Source organism: Erpetoichthys calabaricus, chromosome 2, assembly GCF_900747795.2.
Source record: "Erpetoichthys calabaricus chromosome 2, fErpCal1.3, whole genome shotgun sequence".
In the NCBI taxonomy this organism is placed as follows: domain Eukaryota; kingdom Metazoa; phylum Chordata; class Cladistia; order Polypteriformes; family Polypteridae; genus Erpetoichthys; species Erpetoichthys calabaricus.
This window is the reverse complement of record NC_041395.2, coordinates 151,775,254-151,795,169: the sequence shown is the minus strand read 5'-3', so window position 1 is coordinate 151,795,169 and position 19,916 is coordinate 151,775,254. Positions and strand designations below refer to the sequence as shown.

Sequence of the window (19,916 nt, the reverse complement as noted above, 5' to 3'; positions counted from 1 at the left end):
AATCTTTCAGGGGTTTTTCAAGAGTCCTTTCTGGAACAAAATATTAATCAAAGAACCCAAATTAACAACAGAAGATGAAATTTGTTTAACAAATAGCTGAATGACTACAGAGATGGTATACAAAAATGAGGATACAATATTAAACAAGAAGTAAATGAACAAAGGTGGTCCCTGACTGCTGTGTGGGATAGTTCGTCTCATTTATGGTCATCTTTCCTTTATTCTTTCCATTAATTGAGCCCTTGTCCAACTGCAACCTTTCAACTCCAGGCTCCCAGTAAAGCTGGACAAAAGGGCCTTTAAGGATACTTTTAGGATAACTGGAATACATTGTAAAGCCCTGGTTAGCCCTTTCAGGGGGAACCCTAATGGCTACTGATGTTCATGAATGCACCCCATGACACAGAGGAATACTGAGACTACCAGATTGGTTGTTTTCCCCATTAGTCTTTCAAATAACGGACTCCAATGTTAATGGGAATTTTGGCATTAATAAAATTAGAATTTTACACTATACTGGTAGCAGTCCTGTTAAACATAAATGGTGATTAAAAGTAAGTAAACATATAATGCATATAGGCACACAGTGTACTGCAGAAACAGATATGTTTATGCATTATGTAGATTAATGTATATTAGGGTAACTCAGCATACCATCTAAGACACTAGGGGTTGCTGTTGCCCCTTTCAACCCAACAGACAGACACACTGAACACAGGGTAAAATCACCAAGAAGGTTTTTAATTCTTTTTCTTCTTCTTTTACTGCCCTGAAGCACCTTCACCACCATACACAGGCAATACAATACCAATAATAATAATAATAATAATAATAATAATCACAATAACATACAAATCTCTCCTCCACACCTCCCAGCAAGCTCTGTCCTCTACCTCCCAACTCCGGCTCACTTGCTGGGTCTCCAACAGTCCTTTATATATTCCTTGACCCGGAAGTACTTCTGTTCTTCCACCCACATGACTTGCTAGCACTTCCGGGTCAGATGGAGAATTGGATTTTTCTTCACCCCAGAAATACTTTGGGGCTTCCAACCCTGTGACTTGGGAGTACTTCCGTGCTATATAGAAAATAAAAATTCCCAGATTTTCCTGCAGCGTCTCCTGGTGGCGCCCACGGTACCCAGTAGGGCTGTGATGCCGAACTACAGATCCCATGAAGCCCTGTTGAAATCCAGGGCACCACTACGCTGCAGGGAACTCGCCCATAGGGTGTCTTGGGGGAGGCAGTGTCCCTCAGTAACTGCCTTCCCCCATCCTTCTCTTCTTTGAGCGTCCTGGCCGGGTTGAGCAGCCGGCCATCCGCCACAACCAGTACTAGAGAAGTATCCAAAAACCTAAAGTTTATGGTACGGTAACCGCGTTTCAAGATATTCAGTACCAGAAGTAAATGCCAGCTTTCCTCTGATATACCCCCATTTGAAATTTGCTGTTGCAATTATGGAAAATAATCCATCTCATAGACTTCAAGAAACTAAAGTACACAATTTGATTTGATTGGAATTTCACAGGGGACTCTTTCCCCCTTATTGCTCTCTTCTGTTGCAATGCAACAATATCATGAAGGGGAGAGTGCAGTAACTATACCAGATATGCCTCCATGTAATTCTGCAACTGTTTGCACAGTCATTGAGCATGATAGCATGCTGGCCACTGCATTTTCTCTTCCTTGAGGAGACTGGAGAGCAAAATTTTAGGGCTGCAGATGATCTGCCTATCAAAAAATATACAAAGGATGGTGGCCAGTGACACTGGTGGACAGTGTAGTTGTAAGAGTCTGATGGTCAGTACAGAGTGTGAATTGTCTGCCATACAAAAAAACATGCCAACGCTCACAGGCCCAGACATATGCTATGGCTTTTCACTCCCCAACTGAATACCTTTGCTTTGTGGGTGTCAAAGCATGAGAAGCAAAAGCAACATGACGTTCATGTATAGTATCTATATATGAATGTAGCTGTGGTATATTGTGAATTAAGGTTTTAAATAAAGTTGTTATAAACCAGATAAACAAGGTGAATATATCAATAAATAAGGGGTGTGGTTAGTAACAGAGAGTAATGGAGATGGGCGTCTTTTGTAAAGTTCTGTTTTGTGTGCTCTAATAAATTAAACACCTTTCTGTGTTAACCATCTGCCTTGCACTGAATCATTTATGGAAGCTTCCAGAACGAATAAAGTATATTACAGTAGCGGTGAAATTTCACATGCTGACAGGCAAAAACAAAAAAAAGTCTACCTTTGAGGCAGCAAAAAGCACTTTTCTGCATTATCAGCCAGGCCATTCCGGCCCAGAGCAGCAAATGCTAAATTGTGGCATATATAATGAGTTGCAGTATCCGAGCCATTCACTACTATGCCGTCCAGGTACACTGCAACACCAAGGATGTTTTGCAAGATGGTGACATGATTATTTTCAAAATAGCTAAGCAGTGAAAAGAGTCCAAAAGGCATCCGCCTATAACGGAAAACACTCATATGGGTCACAAATGCAGTTAAATTCATGCTGTCAGGATACAGAGGTACCTGTAAATAGCCTTGATGCAAATCAAGGTTGGAAAATAATGTAGAACCATTAAAAACTGCAATACGTTCTCTGTAATTGGTAGTGGATATTCATCTGGCACCACAACTTTGTTCACAGCTCAAAGGTCCACAAAGACATGAAAGCCACCAGATTACTTTTTTGCAATGACTAGATGTGAGACCCATGGAGATGCATCCACAGGTTCTGTTATGCCAACCTCCAACATCTGCATCAATTCTGCAAACACATCCCCACAAAGTGCTAAAGGCACCCTGCGGAGTGGCTAGAAAACAGGGGGAACAGAGGAATTAATCAATGACTGGTGTGCGAAGGAGAACAGACAGCCAAGGCCATTAAAAACAGCAGGCCATTTTTGTGTTTCCATTTCCTTGTAGTGCTATGGTTGGGGACTGATGAAAAGATGTGAGAAAAAGGTCTGATATGTGTCCGAGTTCAATAAAGAAACTTTAGCACCAGTGTCAATTAGCAAAGGCAGGCAGATGTCTTCCAAGTAAACATGCTATACTTTAAAATTATTCTTTTTGCAGTTGACTATGTGGATTACTGTTGAATTCTAACTAGATGAAGATTGTGCACGCTGAACTGTTCACTGCAATACAGGTGCAGATCGGTAGCATCTGGAGAAGTGATTCATTCTTGACATTTCTTCACCTCTGACCTCGTGCTGGGCAGGCAGGAGCTCTTGACATATGTGTATTTCTATCACATGTGCCAAAACCACAATGGGTACTATATCTCAACAGCTGCATGTACACAACTGGGAAAGGGGCATTAAGATCGGCAGACCCTGTATGCGTGTTCAATGGCCACAATGCTGCCAAATGACTGCTCTGCATTTTCAGCTTGAATAGCAATATCAATTGTGAAATTTAATGTGAAAGTGTTCACCTCCAACAGTAGTCTGTAGTGAATCTGAGATTTATTAGTCTTTACAATCAATACATCACGGATCATGTCATCTTGTAAACTGCCGAATCTGCACTGCCCAGCTAAACCGTGAAGGTTTTTGACATACTGCAGGACTGACTCACCTAGTAACTGTGCATATTGGCGAAAGATGATCGGTGCAGAGAAACACTGCACAAGTCCAAAAAATGAGCCTCTAAAGCAGCAACCAATTCTGTGTAGGTGGTGTTTGAGCTGAGTGTAGCAAAGACGCGTTGGCCTTCTACACCAGGGTTGGGGTCAGTTCAGGATTGAAATCAACAATTTCAGTTGAAAACAAGGAAATGTAATTGGAATTCAAAGACAACTGCAGGAAACTGAATTGGAATTGAACTGGAGTTTCAGGAAGTGGAATTCAATTCAGTGAAATTCTGCCAAATTCCATTTATTGTTGTTTCTGAGCATTAATTTGGGATTACATGTAGGGGCATACATATGAACTTTATTTGTGGTGCCTTACAAATACCAAATAATGTATGAAAAACAGTTGATGAAATGTAAGTAAAAAAAATTGAGAACTGTATACTGACAATAAATGAAGAGTGACAGTGGCCATAGATATCTGAATATACTGTTAATACCAGTATATGATTACCAGTTAAATATGATGAATGCTACCACATGATATATGTCTTAATTCACAAAAAAATGAGTCATGTTCATTCATGTATTTCATTCACATATATTCACTTTTTATTGCATCAAATAATAATCACTAAGATTGCATTTCTTAGGCCTAAATATCTTGTCATCAATACTGAAATCATGTTCCACATGAGCAGATGAGGCAGGAATAGCTAGACACTGACATGCAATTTGATCTAAATAGGGAAACTGGTTCTGCTTGTTCTTAAAGTACAGGAGAGAATCAAGCTTCTCAGCATGGCATGGTAGGCTTGAGTAATTTGATACCTCCTGGTAACTCTAGATGTGGATGGGACTTTAGTGTTCTTAAATGGAAAAAGTTTTGTTCTCTTTTTTGGTGGTGAAAAGCAATTCAATGTAGTTGCTACTTTTGATGAAGAGAGTGAAAGGACCTTCTTTGTTAGAGTGTCAATCTTAATCTTTCTAATCAAACTCACAGAAAATCTCGCACCTTCAAAATGGACCCTAATTGGCTTTCACTTATACTCCTACGTGAACATTCACCTTTCATGGAATTCTAGGAAACATATTTTTAATCGGGCGGCATGGTGGTGCAGAGGTAGTGCTGCTGCCTCACAGTTAGGAGACCCGGGTTTGCTTCCCGGGTCTTCCTTGCGTGGAGTTTGCATGTTCTCCTCGTGGGTTTCCTCCCACAGTCCAAAGACATGCAGGTTAGGTGGATTGGCGATTCTACATTGGCCCTAGTTTGTGTGTGTGTCCTGCGGTGGGTTGGCACTCTGCCTGGGATTGGTTCCTGTGTTGGCTGGGATTGGCTCCAGCAGACCCCCGTGACCCTGTGTTTGGATTCAGCGGGTTGGACAGTGGATGGATGGATATTTTTAATCTAATTTAAGAAAATGTTGTTAGGGACATTAATGTACAGAATGATAGATGCAAATGAGACAATCAAATTAAATATTTTATTTTGTATTTATAACAGTGATTTGTGAAATGTACAGGCATAATGTATAAAACATACATTACTCTTATATTTCTTTTATATGTTAGTGATTTATGTGATTTATAATATTTAATGTACTGTAGACTATTTATCAATTCCAAATCCATTTCCGTTCAGCTGCCTAGAATTCTAGTTCCAATTCCAATTCCAAACAGTAAATTGGAATTTATCTTGCATTCTCAATTCAGATTATGATTCTACGCCCAAACAATAGAGCAGCAGAGCGCATTTGTGAGCGTCTGAGATCTCTCTGAAGTCCATCGCCTTCAAATACTTTTCAAAACTGTTTCCGAGCCCTCCATGGAATGAGGGGGTCACCAGGCAGGGCAAGAAAAGGTTCCCAGGGGTGGCAGTGAAAAGTCAGCCATTCTCATTTGCCAAATTGTGTCAGAGATCAAAGAACACACAAGACCAATTACTTCTTCAAACTCCAAAGTTTTTACTAACATTTTCTTACAGTGCGCATCCTCCAACTGTCACTGGAGCGAATCAATAACCAATCCTCTCTGTGTATTTTAATGACCCTCTCAGCATCACAGACTGGAAGAGATCCATATTTGTGACCATTCTAAATACAGTAAAGGTGATCTAACAGAATGTGATAATTATTCAACAATATCACTAATATCAAATGCAAGTAAAATCTTGCTGAAGATGATTCAAAAACAGTTGCAGCAATTCATTAACAGGGAACTGCCAGAGGTCCAGGCCGGAGTCAGAAGGGAACATGGAATGAGGGATATCATTGATGATGTCAGATGGATCTTGTCGGAAAGCAGAGAATGCTGGAAAGAAGTTTACTTGTGTTTTATTGACTAGGCATCTGACTGTGTAGATCATAACAAGTTTTGGGAAACATTGAGATGAATGGGAATTATGCTCATCTGGAACCTTTATATAGACCAACAAGCATTTTTTTGAATGGAATAGGGAAATATTGAGTGGTTTAAAATCAGAAAAGGTTTGCGTCAAGTTTGTATCTTTTCACCATACTGTACTTGTTAAATATATATTCTGAGCAAATAATCTGAGAAGATGTATGAAGAATAACATTGCATCAAGACTGATTAACAACTTGCGATATGCAGATGATAAAACCCTGCTTACAGAAAGTGAAGAGGACTTGAAGCACTTATTGATGAAGATAAAAGAGTACAGCCTTCACAACTGCACCATTAAGTAATATCATGATAGACGGAGAGAAGACTGAGGTTGTCAAGGACTTCATCTTTCTTGGATCGACAGTTAATGCCCATGGAAGCAGCAGTCAAGACAGCAGCTGGCATATTGCATTTTGAAAATCTACAGTAAAAGACATCTCCAAAGTGTTTAAAAAGAAAGATGCCTCCTTGAAGACTAAGGTGTGTGTGACCCAAACCATGGTGTTTTCAATTGCTTCTTATGGTTGCAAAAGCTGGACAATGAATAAGGAAGACCGTTGAAGAATTATGCCTTCAAGTTGTGGTGGTGGCAAAGAATATTGAATGCACCATGGACCACCAGGAGAACAAACAGGTCTATTTTAGAGTATGTACAACAGGAATGCTCCTTAGAGGCAAAAATGGCGAAACTCCGTCTCACGTACTTTGGACATGTTGTTAGAAGGGATCACTCCCTAGAAAAAGACACCATGCATGGTAAAGTGAAATGAAAACAAAGGAGAGGAAGACCCCCTAGAAGGTGGATTGATACAGTGGTTGCAACAATGAGGTCAATCCTGTCAGAAGTTGTGAGGATAGTGGAGGATAAGGCAGATTTTCATTCTGTTGAACATGGGTTGCTTTGAGTCGGAATTAACTCGATGGCACTCACAACAACAAATCCAAAATGTAGATGTATTTTGTGTTCAAGATAAATAAATGCTCACCCCCTCACTTTCTCAGATAAGACTGAAGTGTTCATCACCAGGACATCAAGGTCTAACTGGCAATTAAACACTAGTTCTTTAAGAATCAGGCAAAAGGAAATAACACTGCTCAAGTTTTATTTTCAATTAGTCAGAAGTCTTTTTTTTCCTATGATGAATCTCTTAGTTGTAAGTTTTATTTATATACTTTTTAGAATTGTTTTATACAGCTACCTAGAAGGAGAGAGAGAGAGTAGGCAGCTACTCTGGGGGACTGATCACCACTCCAGTAGTGTCTTGGTCTGCTCCACAGCAGGAATGGCATTGCACAGACGGAAATGGAGAAGAGCAGCTGGCATGGTGCCCCATGTTGGAACTGTGCCATTGCAAGAAAGGCCGCTGCTCTACTGATTGGCTCATAGAAGACTTTTATTCTGCAAATTGTTCATTTCCACATCTATGGTGTGGTGTTTCAGAGATGTGCTGCCTTGTTTACGCCAGCGCCCCTATTAATAGACTTTACTGTACTTATTGTTAAACATGCCTCCTGGAGAGACTGCATTTTTCTGTTGCTTTACAATTTTATTCTAATAATTCAGAATGCTGTTGCTGTTTCTGATCAATAGAATTTTATACAATATTTACAAGTGGAACATGATGTATGTTGGAGACATATTATAGTTTCAATAAACAAAGGAAAAAAATAGAAATGCTTTTGAGAAAGACACAGCTCACAATTTAGTGTTAAAGCAGTTAATCCATTTTTTGGAGTGAAAAAGGTGCATGTTTTCTTTCTGGGATAAGGGTAGGCTGCCTCTCACTATCAGTGTTCTGGTAAGCACTGAAACAAAATGTCATTGCTGTTGGCAGTGTGCAGCTAAGTATAAACCCTTCATGAGTCACAGTGGCTCAAGTCATGTTATTCCTCATCGAAACAGAGCAAGAAGCAGACTGAGACAGTAGTATTGCCTTGTGAATGGATGTACGCTGCTGTTATTTCAATTTTCATTTGTTAAGAACATCAAGTAAATCATTTCAGTTGTTTTGAGAGGGCTTACAGAATGGCTAACAAGAAACACCTTCTCGCAGTGCCAAGGTATGTAACTGGGAATTTCTTCAATCACTTCTCATTTATAAAAGCATGCATGCTTTGCATTGTCAAGTGCATTTGTGGATTGTTATATAGGCAGGTGAGCACTTTTTTGTATAGGCAAGTGAGCACTTTGGTATAATTTTGTTTTTGACTGTTTATTTGTATTTAAAAGACAGTACATTCTAGTTCATAATAGCAGCTAATGTACTGTATAGTACAAGTACAATATATAGTTTAAAATAAAAAGTAATGTAAGATTATAAATTCAATTTTATGTAGATAGATAGATAGATAGATAGATAGATAGATAGATAGATAGATAGATAGATTCTTTGTGAAAATCTGAATATATATACATGTATGCATATACATACATGTACATATTTATACATAATACTAATTTTAATGTAACTAACCAGGTACATGTCAGGAATCTGTAAACCTGAATTGTTTTTTAGGATAGCTAATAGAAAAAAATTTCAAATTGAACACCTGTGGAATTTACCTGTATATTATTTTATCTTATGAATTAGAAATCATGAATCATTTAAAACATATATATTATATATATCCACAAAATATATTTTTTATAAATGACATAATATTATGCTCTTATGTAAAATAAATGCCATAGTAGTTATAAAATTTGTATTTACCGATACATAAATATGCATTTTGAGTGTATCTTTAGTGTGTGTGCGTGTGTGTGTATATATGTGTGTGTATATGTATATATATATATAATTCTTAGATATGAAAATAATGAGACACTATGTACAATATAAACTCCATGCCTTGATTACTTCTCTTTTGAACATGTAAATGCATGTACAGTATTTAAATACGTGAGTAGCTAGAATACCTTGCCCTCAGACTATTTTAATGGTTTACAGAAATTCACCATCTGTGTTTCTATACTTTCTGTACAGTTAATATGCTTTTACTTGTCTATGAGCAAACTACAGTAAATGCCACAGAGCATTTTTCAGCAGCACAAATGTCCCTTCTGCAGGCTTGGGTTGCTATGTATTATTTTGATTATTCAGCCATTCCTAAAATTGGAAAAAAAGATTTTAAAAGGAACTGTTCAAACAATATGAATATTTAAATATTGCAGTTATATTAAAAAATTATGATTGTAAAAAAAATTAATTATTCTCTTCATGGTTTTACAAACTAGCTACTTATTTTGGAACATTGAATGCCAGCAATGAGTACTTCTGTTTGCTGATTGTGATTATATATATTAACCATTAGGAAATTGGAGAATGAATATATTTGTTTCAGAAATTTTTGCACTCTGCTTGAATGAGATTGTGTGTGTGTGTGTGTATGTGTGTGAGTGTTTGTGTTCTAATGGGCCCTGTGGTGGACAGACTCTCTGTCCAGATTTGGTTGACCCTTAATTCTGTTGAGACAGGCAGTTGCTTTTTGAAATATATAAATGGGCAGATAAATGGAAGGACAAATGGAATTTCAGTTAAAAAAAAAGTCAAGTGATCACTCAATAAATATTTGATTGCAAGAAAAAAGCAGTGTCATCATTTGTAACACTTTATGACCCTGAACTGGATTAAGGTTTGAAAATGAATAAACCACTGGATTATTTGTAACATATCATTTTATTTGAAGTAGAATGCACTGCTTATCCTTCAATCAATCAATGTTTATTTATTCGAGAACTTGTCACAGAGAGCACTCTGTGTAAGCTCTTGAAAAATCTGTTAACTGATTTATCAGACTTTATTTTATAAAGAACCTTGTATATCAAGAACTGCCAATAAATGTTCACTATCCGTTCTGTGGATCAGTCTTTTGCTTTCGTTTACACCTTACTCTGTGTGGAATATCAAAAAATGCTTTATCAGCAGTTAATCTGTGAACCACTGTATCATTTACGTAATATTGTTAAGTGGGGCACTGTCAAAAACTGTTTTACAAATACATGTTGACATTAACGGCTCATTATGACTCAAATCCTGTGTTGAAAAGATATCAATGGTACACCAGAGGAGGCAGATGAAGAAGACAGCTCTTGAGGGTTTATAAGAAAAGCTTTTTGGAAAGCTGTGCTTTGAATGAGTTCTTTGTCCAATTGTTTAACTCATAATATATTTTACCTTATAATGGTGTTGTAGGTACGCAGTAAGGAGACCTGGGTTCGCTTCCTGGGTCCTCCCCACGTGGAGTTTGCATGTTCTCCCCGTGTCTGCATGGGTTTCCTCCGGGTACTCTGGTTTCCTCCCACAGTCCAAAGACATGCAGGTTAGGTGCATTGCAGATCCTAAATTGTCCCTAGTGTGTGTGTGTGTGTGCGTGTGTGTGTGTCCTGCGGAGGGCTGGCACCCTGCCCGGGATTTGTTCCTGCCTTGCACCCTGTGTTGACTGTGATTGGCTCCAGCAGACCCCCGTGACCCTGTGTTAGGATATAGCGGGTTGGATAATGGATGGATGGATGGAATTGATTGATTAGAATTAAACAATAATGTTATTTGATTATTAGAAATAAATTCATCCATAATTCAAACTGGATATCATTGTGTCACAAGGGATGCTTACAGCCTTACATCTCCAGGGAGCCCATGTTTGACTCCCTGCCAGGGGTGTGCATGCATAGGTGTGCATACTGTCCAGCCTTGTGCCTTATGCTGCCAAGACTGGTGCTGTGTCCCCACAACTCTGTAATTGAAAAGGAGATTCAGAAATGGTTGAACAGTTGGATATTTTATTAATTCATTCATTCATTATATGAAGCCAGGTCCAATTCCAACAGCATCAGGCGCAATTCAGGAACTAACACTGAACAGAAGTCCAGTCCATCAGGAAACACACTTAGACTTACACGTGTCTACACCTACTGGGTCAATTTAGAGTCCCAATTAACCTAAACTGCTCATCTTTGGGATGAGATAGGCAACTGAAAGAATAGAGAATATCCAGATGAAAAGGGGAATGAAAGTGCAAACTACACAAAGACTGTGACCAGGAGTAGATCTTGGGTTCTTTGAAATGCAAATCAACAGTTTTAACCATTGTTCCGCCCATTAATAACTTAATCCTCATCAATAAAATATAGACAAAGCAGAACAGAATTGCCGACAATATATCATAGTAATTATGTAAAGGTTCTATGATGATCTTACTGTGATGCTAATGACAACACAAATGGAATTCACAAGTGCACAGCAAAAGAAGTCTTGATCATTTATATAAGAAATGATTATATTTCTTTCAGGGCAGAATTATTTTGCAAATGTTTGTAGCTAAAATGCTACTACATTTTTATCACTGTGATGAACCACATTTTCAAATTTTAACATTTGTTTTTTTTTCACTTTAACTCAGGTTTATTATTGCTATAATTTCACTGATGTCTTTATCCAAAGTGACTTCCAACATTTCAGATGGATTGGATTGGTTGGATTTCTTTTGTTTTTCCAATTGGAGCAGAGGGAGGTGAAGTGACTTGCTTGTGGTAACACAGTGTCAGTAGCAGGATTTAAACCCACAACTTTAGGGTATGAAGACCTAGGTCTGCCTTAACCACTACACCACACTGCCTGCCATCTTATTGTTATACAAATTATGAGGAAGTTTTTACTTTACATGTCTCCTCAGAATAGTGACAGTAATACAATATCAACAAAAGGCACACACACTCAGATAAAAAAAACACAAATGAAGTGCAAAATATATTCAGCTGTATGCACGATCTATTATATTTGATAAACTGTATATGTAAGAAAACAAAAACAGAATTAATGTTGACTGGCTGTTGCATAAACATAGTAATCACAATAGAGAGCAATTTTCAGTTATTTTTATGATCGATTTTGATGTTCATCCATTATGAAAAATAAAATTACACCACCTGTAGCTAAGTGTTCATGTGCCCTATATCAGTGCCATAAAATGACTATACCCCCAAAACACACACACATTTTAGACCTGGAAACCATTGAAGACTAAAATAAAATTGACCTTGACATGGATGCTTTTGCCAAGTGCCTCATGTTTTCACTTTTCCATGCTTTTTTTTCATGAGAGTTGAAATTGGTAACCTAAGTCAGGGTAGGCATGACGTTATTACTGCCAAGCAACAGATTCTCAAATAACATCACGGAAATGAGAGGAAAGATCAGCTGTCGTGTTCAGTGAATAACGTCTGTGCAGAAAGCATGTGCATTTCGCTCTTGTTTAGACGATCACCCTCTTTTAAAGCCCACAGCACATCTGTTGCTTGTCATGACGCATTAAACACTTCTGCAGGCTTCATCTAACCTGACCCACTTGCAAATACATTTTTTCATTCCACTGGGGTTTGATGGCCGTTTCTGGTACTTCAGGGATACCTGGAACATCAAATGAAACAACAGCTGCTAAAACAAATCAAAAGTATTTCAAAAATTCCTTTAGTCTGTTGCTTCAACAATTTTTCCCTGGAGTTTCTGTTTTGAGTGAATTGTGTGTATGTGTGTGTTTGGGTTGATGGTTGCACATCTTTCATTTTTGTCTAAAACTGAACAAATACCAGGCACTTTCATAGTCACTTGATTGCTGAAAGAGTAGAACGAGAAATGAATGGTCTGATTTATATGTATGAGACCAACAACTTTGCAAGCAGATTTTTTATTTGTTATTCATATATGGTTGAAAAGCCCCATTTTCAGCAGCCATTTAGTGTCCCAACTGTCAACTCCCTTGGCTTATCATTAATTAGTCATTTTAAATGTTAATTCATTATTAGAGAAACCTTTGCAATTGTATTAGGACAGCAGAAATTAATTATTCTATTCACTTGGGTTGCCAGGTACTGGCATTTTTAAAGTTTAGTTCTGACACTGGAATTTGGCATGTATTTAAGGCAGAAGACAACTGAGGACCTGTAATGTGCTGGTTTCTCGAAGTACAGACTCTGGTGTCTTTATCCTCTTATGCAGTTGTGCATCTCGACCTTCCTTTTATTTTTCTATCCCGATTAGTTCCAGTTTGCTCTCTTCCCTCAAAACTGTAACAGAAACTGAAGTATGAAATGTTACGTTTCTAGGCAGTATGTCACATGGAATAGCCTTCATGTTCCTTAAGAATGTTGTTTCATTTTGGCCATTTTTGGACCCAAAACTGAACTATAGGAATGCCATTACTAATGACTAATTAAGGACAAGTTAATGGAGGTAATAAATCACAAATCAGTAATTTCAGGCAGTAATAGCCCCTAGAAGCACTAGTAATGTCTTGGCTGCATTTTAGATCAATGTAATGGCATCGTGAATAAAAAAAAACTATCAATTTCTGTCAAAAACGTAAATCTTGAATGTCCAAATTATATATATGATTTTTGTTTTTGAGGAGGGGTGCAGATTAGAGGATTTTGATAGACCCTGTGTCAAACTGTTAACTCAAATATGTACACTCGACCTCCAAAAAGCCATAGAAGTGTTTAAGGAGAGTTTGACATCAATGTCGCTGAAATATTCTTTCAAAAAGAAAATTCACAATGACAATGAAATCTGAAAAAACGTGAAGAAATTATAAGTCTCAGATAGACTATTCCTCCCAATCCACCCTATTGTCCAGGTTTTGTTCTCTTAGAATCCTGCATTTTTTCAGCCTTCAAAGATGACATCTATGGTAAAAGGTTTTGGACTGATGTATTGAAAAAGAGAACAAGTGGCTTTGACTGCAGGATCCAGAGTTGATACAAGAGGGGGGATGCATGTTCTTGTTTTTTGCTGATGCAAGGTGGTTGATGTTGATGGAAATTATGTAGAAAAAAGGAATAAAGAATATCCATGTAGCTATCTATAATCTATAATATCAAATCTATAATAATAAATTTATTGAAATAAAAAAAATTAATTTCAAAGCTGTCTGGACAACCTTTGTATATCATTGATCTGAAAGTACATGTTTAAATCAGATACATTTTATTTGTGTTAATATTAGCCTTGTGACTTGGCCATCTGATTTATTGTATGGTCTACCACTCATTGCAGTCTGTGGATATTACACAATTAAAACCCTCTGGTTATGTTTACAAATTAACAGTCCTTTTTCTGTCACTGGATTCCTCAGAAACAAAGTAAGCGACAGTGTGGCTTAGTGGCCACAAGGAGATCGAAGACACTATAATGGCATTGAGCACAAGGCAGAAACCAAATAAAGGATGCCAGTCCATTGGTCTGTCCTTATAAAGCATCTCGGGATGGATTCTAAAAAATAAAATAAATCTTGTTGTTTTTGCTTTGTGTGCTCTCTTGCTGAGTGAGATGGTGTTACCCTTTCAGAGCAGTCCATTCAGCTTTTCCTTTCCTGTTTTCCTTTTCAGTTCTGTAAATTAAATATTTGTAACCCAGATGAAGAAAAGTTCACAATTGGTGGATCATTTTGAGAATACTAATTGTTGAAATGCAGAATTTTCTTCTGCAAAATTTTGTACATTTTTAAGATACATTTTACACATTGTAAGCATAATCAATTTGGAACTCTTCAGCTGGAATAGTTGTGTTAAAGTGACTCTTGGTCATTTTTCCCCTTTCTTTAGCAACTTTGGAGCTGTCCCAATGTTTGAAACATCTGACAAGCTGGATGAATTCAGCAGGTCAAGAGAAGAAGACTCAGACCGGACTTTGCAGAATTCTGTGTCTGCCTGTAAAAAGGTAAAGCTTATAGGTGGTTTCAAAAGTTGTTTTTTAACTGAGATATGTTTATGGGTGTGCTTATTATGCAAATCCTTGCCCCTCAATATACTTTTTATCCAGCCATGCAGGCAAGTCACACTCACTTTATTCTTGACATTTGTCATTGCAGTTTAGCATTTCTAAATTTGTTCTCAAATTGCTGATTGTGTTATATTAAATATATATTGATTAAGTGTTCCTGCTTAATATCATATTGCATTACAGGTTATTACAGTATAAGATTCCATATAAATAGAAAGGCAACCCGGGTTCGCTTCCCAGGTCCTCCCTGCGTGGAGTTTACATGTTCTCCCCGTGTCTGCGTGGGTTTCCTCCGGGCGCTCCGGTTTCCTCCCACGGTCCAAAGACATGCAGGTTAGGTGCATTGGCGATTCTAAAATTGGCCCTATTGTGTGCTTGGTGTGTGGGTGTGTGTGTGTCCTGCGGTGGGTTGGCACCCTGCCCAGGATTGGTCCCTGCCTTGTGCCCTGTGTTGGCTGGGATTGGCTCCAGCGAACCCTCGTGACCCTGTGATCGGATTCAGCGGGTTGGAAAATGGATGGATGGATGGATAGAAAGGCAAATATTAATTCTTTCTTCTCCTCCTGATTAATCGAATTCAGTGTTGCAGGAGAGCTTGAGCCTTGGCAGCATTAGGAACAAGGCAGGAAATGAACCTGAGCACAATGCCACTTCCACACAGATCCTTTTTAAAATTGCATTTAACCTAATCTGCCCATCTTTGGAAATCTGGGTGAAATCCAGAGTATAAAGAAAGATAATAATGAATGAGTATGGGATTCAGGCCTGGGATACATGATCCATAAAGCATCAGTGCTAACCACTCCAATGCGATGAGTGCCAAAACACAAACATTTAAAAAAAAGATTTTCTGGTACATTCCCAGGTTATCATGAAAGACTTCTGGAGTTGCCCAGAATCTTTCAGATATCCTTGTTTTCTGTTTTCAGTTCAGTTCTTTGGGTACCCTTTAAGCTGTTAGAATTGTCACAATATTATTTGTATATTATGTATTTTTCTAATACATGTTACTGCTAGTAGTAGCAGTATATAATATAAATTAATAATGATGCCATGTCCAAGCAGGTTTACCAATGCAATGAGAGAAGGTTAGCTATTACTAATAACTGATAAACATCCTAGATATTTCTGATTCAATTTTGGGCAAAGTAGGTTAAAATGGATGGATGTATTGATGGATGGATGTATGGGCACAATATAGTTGTGAATGTCAGAAATGCAGCAGCAGGTGACATTTCTATATTTCACCAAGAAGTAAGTTAATGCTCTCTTTAAACCAATAAACATTACAACAAAAGAAGCAATAAACCTGATAGTACATAATCCATGCCCCTAAAGCTAATGTAATATATACTATGTACAATGCGATAACATCATCTCTGTTTCACTGTTCAATAATCAGTCTTTCTTATAGTACTCCGTTCATAGACAGAATGGTGTGTTGGAGAAGAACTAGAGATTAAGAGAATGATGGATGGTCTAAACAAGTTTCAGCAAACATTTATCATTTGCCCTGTCAACATCATTTGGATATGTCATTCTTCATGACAGTCATTAGACGGATTCGAAATTTCACAGTTTAAGTGCAACTGGTTTTCAGTGAAATAAATATGTGACAGGATAGAGAAAAAAAGCTAGCTTTGGAAAGTAATTAATGTTACTAGATAAATCACACATGGCATTTCACATAAAATCCCAATAAAGAAAAAGGGGGCTAAATTGCAAAAAAAATATCAATATTGCAATTTTACAGTCCAATATAGTGACCCCCACAGTAAAGAGACTCAGAGCTCAGTGAAGATTTACATATACAAAATGGGTTATAATGAGCCAGAATGTTTTGGAGCACCCCACAAACCTGTCACAATCCTAAAACCAAAGTCTGACAGAGACAGTCTTCTTGTAATAACCTGACCTTCTTGACAATGAAACATCAAAGGAAGAAGAGGCTGTTTTCTTTGAAAGACCATGTAGTTCCCATTTAAACTGAGTGCTTACTTAACTCATTAGTAGTAAAAGGCCCTACAACTTTCACACTTAAAAATCTCTGAAAATAAGATGCAAAATTCAAAGTGAAACATTTGAAGGATCCAGCCAAGGTTCCCCATTTATTGAATGAAGATATATAAAGAGGTAATACAAAAGCATAACATCACACTATGACACAGTCATTATTCCCAACACTATGTTTGCAGGTTTCTTCTCACTCCCTCTCTTCCTACTACTTTCCAGGACTATCAGATGGGGTACCATCAGAGTTTTATGTGTACGTGTTCTGTGCTGGAACAAGCAAAACATAAAATTGAAATTAAATTACTGCTTGCGAAGTAGACATTGATTAGACTGTTTGATACTTTTTCTCCAATGTATTATTTTAGCTACTTGTGAGCCTAACACTCATCAAGCCAATTCCATGCCAGATTTAAACTTTAATTATACTTATATAAAATGTTTGAGGTGATGAGAGTAGTGCATTGGGACATTTTATCAGAAATGCCCTCTGTGTGGAGTGGGCACATTCTCCCAACTATTTCCTGATTTCTCTGAAGGCACTGCTTTGACCTGATGACTTGATGTATATCTTTTAATGGACTGGCCTTCTGTCAGATGCTGGTTTCTACAATTTTGCTTTTGGCTGCCAGGATAAAACAAAAAGATTGCTGTAAGACACTTTTCATACCTACATGTTGCATGAGTCATTTTTAATGTTCACATCTGTCATGTTTTTGATTGGCAAGTTAAAATAAATTCACTGCAATAAAGATCATTAATATAACTTATGAAGAGAAAATAAAAATGTCAACACCCACACCAGGGATCTGTAAAAAAAATGAAAAGCTCAATCATGTGTAGGATAATGTGGTTTGGAGCTGTTCCGGAAGTCTCTGTTTTATTGCTTCAATAAAACGGTCACCATTCTAAAGAAGTATTCAACCATACATTTCCTGTGCCCACATTTTGCATTCAAAGTTGCAATAAAGTCAAAGAGGTGTGGTGTGTAAATTGATAGGTAACTGAAAGGCTGTAAGACAGATAAGCAGTGAATAAGAGCTAATTATTTTTATGAGGGCAATTTATTTAATGCCAGTGTGCACAGTGCTTCCTCCCAGGCCCACATCTAATATCCAATTGGAGCACAATTCAATTTGTTAATCTGTCTCTTTTTAGGCCCACTTATTCCTTTACGGGGCCGTGAAGAACCTAGCATGAAACGGTTACAGTTCTCATTAATTTCTGTAATTTAACATCCACCATGAAAAAACATTTTTACAAAAGCATAATGGAACATTCTCAAACCCCTCTAATCCAATTCAGTGTTATGGGGTCTTAGCCTCCCCCATCAACATGACATCATGAATTGACTTTTGTTCTTTATTTTTCCTTAACATCAAACAATTTAATTCTGGGGGTTTAGAGGTCATGTAATCCTGTGGTCACATTTGTTTCTTGATTTGATGCATTTTTAACATTGTTGGATTCAAATCACATCTCTCCGTGACACGATTTTGAAACAGTTGGTTTGACTGTTGCTTGCCATTGTTAGGCAGAACAGCCAGAAGTTTGCAATTTGTGACATTATTACCAGGATGGCACAAAAGGTCAGCCTCAGTTTGTGTGGATTAAACTTAAAAAGTCTCTAGCATTATTTTTTGTACATCATTTTCATCTCTGGTTATGAAATCTTTTCTGTCTTTTTGATCAGATCTTTCAGCTTATGGCTTTCAGTCATCTTTTATTTGTGCACTGAGATTGCTTTCTTGATTTTCAGTCTCATGATAGTTGACTTTGCCTAGTTAATACTTTTCATTTTCTCCTGTTTCCATTTCCTTTCAACACTGTTGCAGTCAGTACACATCAGCTGCATGGCAGGAAAACAAGTGGACAGGGCACCTGTCCATTGCGTATTTAGCATCATTCATTCATTTATCACACAGATTATACTCAGGGAGTACATGCAAATTTTATATAGGAAATAGGAGTCCCGAGAGTCAAATCTGGGGATGTGGTACCAGGAGTCAGCAACACTAACTACTGTGCCACCAAGCAAACTGATATTACTTTGCTATATTTTGTCATTGTATTATGATAAAAAGTTGAACAAATAGCTTGATTAAACAAAACATTTATTGTCAAAAATCAGAACATTACAATGGTGTGCTTCTCAATCAAGAAAATAATAACATAACAGATAAAACCATTTACTTCAAAATCAAAACAGAGAAAACAAAAGAAAAATAGAAATGCGAAGGAAAAACATCTAAACAAAGAAAATAAAGGGGAGCAAACCAAAAAAGTAAAATAACTTCTTAAACATATTAAAACAATTAATAGCATAAGAGAGTGAATAACAGGCTCAGCATGTTTATTCAAAACTAGTATTAATAAATTCTTGCCTTGTCTTAAAATTGTATTGGACATATATGCTAATAAAGAATTTGATTTTTTTTTCTATTCTGAGATAATATAGAATGTCACTTGCCCACTAAGTTATAGAAGTTGGGTTGGGATTCTTCCTGTTGAGAGAAGTAAGTCTGCATGCTAGTAGTTTGGTGTAGGTCAATACAATCGATTTATCTCTATGAACTTTGATTCCATCTGGAAGTACACCAAATACCAATGTTAATGGATTACGAGTGATTAAGACATCAAGGCTCTCTAAGAAGTATGTAAAGATTTTTGTCCAAACATGATGTTAATTTGGTTCATTCCCAAAAGTTATGGCCTAGTGATGCTAGGGCAAGACATCAATGCTCGCATGTTGGATCTTGTCCTAGGTATATTTTGGTCAATTTCATTCGAGATAAATGTATTCAATGAAAGACCTTAATCTGAGTTATTAAATGAATTGGCACATATTACAGTGTGTTCTATGTATGGCTGGCTGACTTTCACTTCTTTACTGAGATGCTGATTAAAAGGTCACTTCGCCACCGTTCCCTCAGATCTTTTAAGGGCTGATTATTTTGCATATTTTTATATAATTGTTCAAATGCTTCATCAAGACTAACCAGTATGGCCTCTGGGATTGATATAGGTATAAGATGTGGAAAGTTCAGTTGGTTTCTTTTAACAAAATTTGTAATCTGCATACAGAAAAAAGTGTGTGGCCAGAAAAGTAAATCTGAAGTGTAACTGTTA

The 19,916-nt window shown here is 37.3% G+C and overlaps 1 protein-coding gene across 4 annotated transcripts in view; it reads left to right on the top strand.

The window, feature by feature from the left end:
• sphkap (SPHK1 interactor, AKAP domain containing) overlaps window positions 1–19,916 on the top strand; it is a 487,158-nt gene that overhangs the window by 291,596 nt on the left and 175,646 nt on the right. For 3 of the 4 annotated variants that reach the window (XM_051923013.1, XM_051923012.1, XM_051923011.1), the window contains one exon: window positions 14,600–14,714. In XM_051923013.1, coding sequence (XP_051778973.1) covers window positions 14,600–14,714 — 115 coding nt within the window. Of the gene's footprint in view, window positions 1–7,902; window positions 8,059–14,599; window positions 14,715–19,916 lie in introns of those variants that run through there. The other variant, XM_028794642.2, reaches the window with a different exon arrangement.